Raw genomic sequence first — 8,730 nt, 5'->3', positions numbered from 1 at the left:
ACTAAGGGGTCAGTATATTAGGACACCTGCTACATGCCGCTAAGGTCTGGAAAACGCATGGAAGTTGAAATGGAAACATCTTGAAATGACCACTTTCTCTTTTTGTTTGAGCCGTCTCCTTGTGTCTGTAAAGCTGAAAAATCACCGCTGTGCTTTATTTCTATTCCGGATATATTTCACTGTTATTTCCCATCTGTACAGTCTATATTACAGATGGAATAATTTTACTGCACCGGAATGACGACCACTATGACACAACTGCTAACTGCAGTGTATACATTACAGTATTGAGTCATTCTTACACAATATAAGCATATCTGTTACTTAATATTTGACTAAGATTAATCTCCTACCTCAACCAAAAGGGAAAATATCTTTAAACTGACCGGAAAGTCTCTGCCAAATGTGTTACTTGTACATTTTTTCTTTGTGTTTTATGTCTGTATTGTCTGTGTGTGTGTGTGGATATGTTTTTATCCATTCACGTAAATATAATGAGGTGTCATCTGGTAAGAAATGGTACATGTTCAGCTCTTGAAGAAACTGAAAAATGTAGTCTGATGTTTACCTGTTTTACCTGATATTGTAGAGCACGTTTCCTCGCCAGCTTTCAGCGTATATTCCCTTTTGATAAGGGACAGTAACAGAAATTTGAGGGCATTTAAAGATGATGTTAAGACATTTCCAAGAAACAACAAAGTTGGATATAGAAAAGGGAAGCACTTACACATCATGTAATCTCAATGAAGTTTAATTCACTATCAAGAAAATCACCTCTCTTTTGTCTCTGGATGTCTCATCTTGTGTTTCACACTTTAGATATATTTAATGATTACCCCGAGTGCCACTTATTTCTAAATCATGCTTTTTGCTTTGTTCTCATGGGACACCTGACCCATATAAGCCTCAACACAGATAATCAGTTAAATAGTGCTTAAAAAAAGGGATTGAACTTTTGTCATACTTTCTATGTGAAATGTTTTTGTCTGTTTTGCAACCTGGATTACAATGCAAATGTAATAGCATCATAAAACATCATTTTAAAATTAATTTACATGACAATCACCCATGTTGCTGATGCCGCCTTTCCGAGGTTACTACATTGTGAGCTATTCTGTTTAACGTGATCAAATAATACATCTTTATTTACAGGAGACACTATGCTGTGCTTTTTGCCTTGCTCCCCTCCGCTGCACTAGTAAGAGAACTGAGATAGATAAGACAGAGATGTCATATTGAGTGTTGATCGGCAAGAGAGAGTTTTGAGATGCACACATACGATATTCTTGCACTCTAATCCTCCTTAACTCTGTCTCATCACTGCCGCACTTTATACTGTGTGAGTTTAAATATAAATAAACTTCTTTGGGGGGAAAAAAATTGTAAAATATGTAATACAGTAACTGCTTTCATGATGCAGGGACTAATGATTTTGAAATGTAATTGTTTTCTCCATCCCTTGTAAAATAAAATGAAAACTAAATAAAAATAATGTAATATATGATTTAACTTCATCCAAAATGTGTTGCTTTAAGATGATAAATTGTGTGTGTGTGTGTGTGTGTGTGTGTGTGTGTGTGTGTGTGTGTGTGTGTGTGTGTGTGTGTGTGTGTGTGTGTGTGTGTGTGTGTGTGTGTGTGTGTGTGTGTGTGTGTGTGTGTGTGTGTGTGTGTGTGTGTGTGTGGACAAGTTCTTACATTGTTTATGGCATTTCAAAGGATTAATACAAGCAGCCTTGTAGTAATATTTCTTTTTATTTACATCAAATGTAAACATTCAACTCTTAACAAGAATGTAAGTGTAGTAAAAGGCATGTTTCACTCGTATAAAACACAGAATGTAAACTCTTGGCAACCTTGCATGTGAATGCTGAAAAGGAAAGATGAAAAGGGAAATCCGTATGAATGTAAAACCCTAGTTTCCTGCAGGAATGGGCAGTTCTGACAATGCTTACGGGAAAAAAAAAAATCTCTGCAAATATTGGAATGGCATGATTCTAACTCTGACTTTGTTAAAATAGAAAAACTTTTATATAACATGTATTACAGTTATCACAAAATACATTTATGCAATTGAAGCTGTAATCGTGGCTCAGACTGAAGCTAATTTTTGATAGTTTACTAATTTTCTTAATCAACCTGGAAACTCTGTAAGAACCCCTGCAATATTTTAGAAATACTGGCACAAAAGTCAAGCAATTTGGCTGTAAATTCAGGAGCAATAAAAACAAAACACAATATTCGATAAAGATGCTGGTCATTTACCCTGGCTTGACCCTACACAGTATCCTACAGCATTGCAATACATCAAGTTGCTTTTTTGCCTAAACTGGATTCACATTGTGTCACAAAAATATAGAGTCAAAAAGTATTTGCGCTCACATGATAATACAGCTGAGTGGTTTTGGATTGTGAGGCACCAAAATACTCAAGTTATTATAATGTAATTACTGCATTATTACACAAAAAAGCAACTTCACATTATAGTACCTCTTACATTATTACCTGACTGCTGAAATCTCTTAAGGTAAGAAACGTTCAAAGTAGAGAACATCAAAACCATAGTGATGAAATTAATGATAACAGAAAGGATAAGGACTCCTTTGAGAACTGAGATAAATGGCGTTTAAAAGTTGAATCAGTCCCACTCGATACCAAGAAGCTCGCAGCTGATGTCCCATAGTCTCCTCGCTGTGTCCTCACTCCTGCCCTGTGGGGCTACAAAGGCAGGGGCGCAGTCGCTGCAACAAAAGGGGGGTGAGAAGGGGGGGGGTGTTACATAAATGCTAATGATGGTGTGAGTCATCACTCTCAGTGGAGCAATCTCATTTCTCTTTGACCTTGTACATGAATGATGGTAAGTTTTGTTTTATCCTCATTTGTTTTATCCTGGCCAGAAACAAGCACCTGCTTTTAAATGTAAGACCTCTTAAAGATACATGATCTTACCAAAAGTACTTTAACGGATTTGGATGGATTTCAACAAATTGTTAACAAATCTCATGAGCAGAGCCAACCAACAATGAATGTATCTACTTACAAGTCTTGTGTGTGTATCCAAAGCCTGATATATCTTATTCCTCTGTGCCATAGACCTCTGATATTGTGCAAAAACTATTAAAAACATATCAATGATCCACTTTGTCCAGAAGACTACAGTTACAGTAGTTTGTTTAGAAGCGGTTGCAACGATTACTAACAGTGATCACATTTTCAGGCCCAAGAGAGTTTCCTTTAAGGCAGACGCCACTGTGCATGAACGGGAGCATGGCTATGTTTACAATGCTGTGCTATCTTGTGCTACATATCAACCTCTTGACTTTGTGCTACATAGTAAAGCTCAATTTTCTTAGGGGTGAAGGAACATATCATCCTGTGCAACAGTTTGGCTCATTGACATGTTTATAATAGTTTCTTGACAACAGCAGCACAGAGGAATTAAATATATCAGGCTTTCTTATTTTGCAGTATGTTAACATTTTCTATATATACTTATCACTTTTGTCTATGCTGACTCACAGGATTAATTTGAGGTCTATATTTAATTTTAATGGTTCTTGGAGGGGAACTTTCTCGCTTGTCGTCGCCTACCTAAAGTGTTTCCCAGAGATTGAGTGTAGCTCTTCTGCCACGGCACAGTAGATGCTGGTCTGCGCTCCTTCCTGTGGTGTTTTCAGGAACATAGACATGACGCTGAAAAGTATCGTCATGAGGGTTGAGTGTCTGGTCAGGTCAGAGTTCACCGTCCCAGGGTGGACTGAGTTCACTGTCACATTGGAGCCTGTGAGGACAAGAAAATAGACGTCACTATCAGAAACAATGTAACTTTCGATTCAACAGACAGATCATTGGAAAATAATGTTTGGAATAGTGGAATGCCAAGAATTAAGCTTGTTATGATTTTACTTTTTGCTATATATAAAGACTTTTCTCTTACAAAAAGCTGAATTTGTACAGGGCATCATATTTTAAAGTTGATTTTAGAAACTTTAGAAACTTCTGTGCACTGCTTGTACACAAATATTGTCAAAACATGGCTGGTTAGGACCGGTTGTTTTGTATTTGATTTTATCTCCTACTCTGGACACAAAGCACCACTAATCCTCGATGTTACTACTCTATTTTGCCAGGGCAGAGCCGGTCGTCTGTTGTTTCTCTCATGTTTTGTGTGTGTGTTTGTGTGCGTTTGTGTACCTTTGAGTCTGCGTTCAGCCTCTCTGGCAAAGAGCACATTTGCCAGCTTGCTCTGGCAGTACGCTAATCCGCTGTTGTAGCTGCCCTGGCTATGAAGGTCATGGAAACGGATCCAGCCGAAGTTATGAGCCAGAGACGAGACCACCACGATCCGGGCCGGCGCACTGCGCTTCATCAGCCCGATCAGGAGGAACGTCAACAGGAAGTGACCTGCAAGAAGTAAGATGCACGTACAGTTAGCAGTGAAAAAACACTCAGTGTGCAAATCCCGAATGTAAAAACAAGATTTGATATTTCAAATTCTCTCAATGCACATATTTACAACCTTATCTATGGACCAGTCAGTGTATAAGATTTAGTTGCATGTAATGGTAAGGCTGCAGATTGCAACCAAATAAATACAACCCCCCCCTTGAATGATTCATTGTATTGGATGACAGTGGAGTCTTACCTAAGTGATTGACCCCGATATGCATCTCAAAGCCATCAACTGTTTTCGTGTAGGGGCACATCATCACCCCTGCATTATTGATGAGGATATGAAGATGGTTTACGTCTAAAAAAAAAAAGGGAACACAACAGCTGTGAGACCTGTACAACAGTACTTTACAACAGTTAACCTGGGCTCTGTGTGTAGACGTCAAACAGTTACTGCGCGCGTACCTCTCAGGAATTTCTGTGCAAAAGCTCGTATAGAGCAGGTATCTGCCAAATCGAGCTCTCGAACTTCCACATCTGCTTTGGGGTACGCAGCTAGGATACTGGCAGCAGTATCCTCACCCTTTGCTGTGTCTCGGCATGCCATAATCACCCGAGCCCCTGTTGCGTAAAAAACAAAAGAGGAAGAAAATAAGGAGCAGCCAAGTTATTGATGAAACCGAAACTACGGTAACTCAGAGAGAGGATACAGTGTGTGGAGCAATTATATGTCACCCTTCAAGCAAAACATAACTTTTACATTTATTTCAATTTTAGTTTCAGTCTGTTTTATTTATAGAGCGCCGAATCACAATAGAAGTTATCTCGGGGCACATGATGGAGCAGGTCTAAATTGTAGAGATCAAATATTCCCCTCATGTGCAAGCACTTGGCGACAGAGGCAAGTAAAAACTCCTTTTTAATGGGAAGAAATCTAAAGCGGAACCAGGCTTTAGGTGGGCGGCCATCTGCCGTGACTGCTTGGGTTGAGAGAGGGAGAGAGGAGAGAGAGAGGAGAGCGAGACACAGAGAAGCATAATAATAATTATTATATGACTAGTTGAACAAAACATCCCAATCTCTAATATTTTTAATGGAGTTTCAATTTAGGGTGCTTTTGTATTTAAGCTGTGACACGAAAAAAAAGGATTACACTCATATTTCAGTGACTAAATCACAGCTGAAAGCAGTGGAGTAGTGACAGTATAGAGACAGCCAGGAAACAGGTGCAGAGACAATAAGATGACAAAAAGGTCCTTGAATCAAACCAGGGACATTGTGAATAAATAGTACTGTATAAAAGAACATCCTGGCTTCTTATGCAATAAAAGCTTTTAAAAACTGACTGAGAAGCCTTGAAATACCTTCTGCTTTTGAAAAATGAGATTACACTTTACATCTTAGCTGGTTGATTAACCAAGAATGAAGGCAACAATATTAAAATGACTGCAACAGCTCATCCAAGCATGCAAGGGTCAGCTCCAGAGCACACACAGAGAGTAAATCCTTTTATGTAACGTGTGTATTAAAGTAACATCTTCAATTTACGTCCAATAGTCAATTATTATTGAGCTGGACAAAAATTCAGTGTTCTCACATATTACATTTCTGGAGAATCGTGTTGTGAATTAAATTTTAATTCTAAACTTAGCTTTGCCCTATGATAAACTCCTGTTGTTAAGTGGAGGTTATGGATGAATTTGCTGTATATTTGAAGGTGAAACCAGAGAGTCACCTCGCATTGCCATTTCCAGGGCGGTCTCCTTCCCGATCCCTGTGTTGGCTCCAGTGATGAGGACGGTCTTCCCATCGAGGCGAGCTGTAGACTTGCAAACTCCTCCTGCTGCATATTGTCTGTCAATGGACAGTAACCACTGATTAATACCAAAGACACTGTATCATGGACAGTGGTGGAAGTATATTTACTCAAGTTCTGTACTTACAAATACAAAGTACATTAGTACAAAGTACAAATTTGAGGTACCTGTGCTTTATTTGAATATTGCCATGTGATGCCACTTCATACTTCCACTCCACTACATTTCAGAGGGAACTATTGTACTTTCTACTCCACTACATTTATCTGACAGCTTTAGTTACTTTTCAGGTGAAGATTCGACACAATGGATAATATAACAATACAATACAGCACATTGTTAAAGATGAAACCAGTGGTTTACAACCTTTTTGTCTTTTGACGTCTTACAAAAAGCAGTGTGTAGTCTGGGTCACATTTCAGAGTTGTTAACAGCTCCACCAAATAGTGATTTTTCCCTCTAAACTTCTCAAATAGTTTCATTTCAGTAAATGTTCAAATGATCCAATATTTCAGCAAAAATCAAAGATTAGAGAAAAAGTCCAAAAACTAAAAACAGATTTGTGCATCTGAACTTTGTTTTGTCTTCTTTCCTCTCCCATTAATCATCTCACATTTATCTGCTGACCCTTTGGAGGGGCCCGACCCCTAGGTTAGTAACCGCTGGACTAAACTATCCAACTGTGTATAAAGCTTTCTTATATACAGTCTATGGTATAAAGTAATGTAAACTAGCTCCACCTCCAGCAGCTACAACAGTAACATGCTGCTCTAACACTGATGCTTCACTATTAATAATCTAATGATGTCATATATAATAATATATCAGTCAGAGGGACCAAACCACTACTTTTACTGTAATACTTCAACTACAGTGTGCTGCTAATACTTATGTACTTTCATTAAAAACATAATTTTTACATTTACATTGCTGTATTGGTACTTTTAAGGATCTGTATACTCCTTCCACCTCTACTCCAATGACTAGTCGCTCCTTCTGCAGTCACTGTAACTTATGTCCTCATTAGGATTGGACATATGGACAGTTTGGCTTAATTATTGATACAGAAACTTGGATAATGAACAATCCTGAGCGTCGAGTCGTACGACCCACGCCACCGTGCAGAGCCGCCTCATAACCAATAGGTCTATTGGAGTAATGCATACAGATTTAACTCCGCCTACGCTCAGCCTCCTGATAGGCCCGAGCTTCTCGGATGGAAGACAACCGGTTCATCTATGTGCAAGAACTCCCACAGCTCCATCATTCTGTTTCATTGATTTTCTGCTGTTAAAATCAAGCCAGCATCGTGCATACAAATAGAAATGCAAAAATACACCTTTTAAAATAACGATGAGTTGAGTTAAATGGACGATCAGCATTTTTAATTATATAAATTGACCTCATCGTAATCATTGCATCAGTGCACTGTAATGTACTGTCAAACCATGTAACAGCCTATGCATGATATGTTATTTAAAAAAAGGAAAAGAAGGAAGCATTTATTGTTATATGTGAGTGTGTGAGTGCGTTAATTTGCATCTTACCGTATGTGTTGTGCAAATGTGATCACCAGTAACGTCACCACTCCGAGGCCTGCGATAATTAATAAAAGAAACATCCTAAAAACGCGGATTTTTTTTTTTGCGCTTTCCCGTCTCTCTCCCTGCAGGACGCCGCTGCTCTGTAGCTGAACAGCTGATGTCAAAGCGTAGAGGAGTGCGGGGCGGTGCGGTGCGGGGCGGTGCGGGGCTGACACACACACACACACACACCGCACGGAATCATGGGATTGTAGTTTTTGCAGCAGGGCGAAGGAAGAATTGAGATTAAAAGTCATGTTAGTTGTATTTTTTATCGCTATTTATCACCAGATTTGAATGTTTTTTCTTTTAAAGAAAGCAAACATTTATTTTGATAGTTTATGACTTATTTCATTTTAATATGTCATAATGTCATGTTTAATATGAAATAATATATAGATAGATATATGTAGGCTCACGTTCCAGTTTGAGTATACAATTAAGTATTTAAAACATTTTTTTTTTTAAAAAGGAGAGATCAGAGAAAGAAAATATAGAGACTAATTCAGTGTTTCCCATTAATTATATAGACTGTGGCGGCCCACCATAGTCTAATTTGTGCCACCAAAGTTTCACAGTGAGCCAAATATGTCTGTACTAAAGCACAAGATTGTTTAGAGTACCAATTTAAAAAAAAAAGTTTTATAGATATAACCTCTTAATTTTGCTCTCAGCGTGCACTAGAATGATGCATTTGACTTAAAAATGTGCCCCCGGACCCCCGTAGTGGGTCTGACCGAGGTCCAATCACCATAGACTCTCAAAAGTATGTGGGAAACACTGTAAACATAAAACATATATAATACATCAAACATTCAGAAAGAGGAAGGAAATTAATTAATTAGATTAGATTAGATTCTTTAGTGTCATTGTACAAAACAAAACATCAAATATCAAAACAAATAAATAGAGATAGATAAAAAATGCATAAATGCATCT

The 8,730-nt window shown here is 38.2% G+C and overlaps 1 protein-coding gene across 1 annotated transcript; it reads right to left on the bottom strand.

Annotated features, from left to right (window-relative positions):
* Positions 1–1,735: 1,735 nt before the first annotated feature.
* rdh12 (retinol dehydrogenase 12) lies at positions 1,736–7,885 on the bottom strand. Its single transcript, XM_062440133.1, has 7 exons — positions 7,756–7,885; positions 6,127–6,245; positions 4,857–5,012; positions 4,645–4,749; positions 4,194–4,403; positions 3,591–3,780; positions 1,736–2,740 (listed from the first exon to the last, which is right to left on the bottom strand). The coding sequence occupies exons 1-7, from the start codon at positions 7,827–7,829 to the stop codon at positions 2,638–2,640; spliced, it is 957 nt and encodes a 318-aa protein (XP_062296117.1). The 5' UTR covers positions 7,830–7,885; the 3' UTR covers positions 1,736–2,637.
* Positions 7,886–8,730: the final 845 nt, after the last annotated feature.

The sequence above is a fragment of the Scomber scombrus genome, chromosome 19 (genome assembly GCF_963691925.1).
Source record: "Scomber scombrus chromosome 19, fScoSco1.1, whole genome shotgun sequence".
Classification (NCBI taxonomy): Eukaryota; Metazoa; Chordata; class Actinopteri; order Scombriformes; family Scombridae; genus Scomber; species Scomber scombrus.
This window is presented reverse-complemented; position numbering and strand designations above follow the sequence as displayed.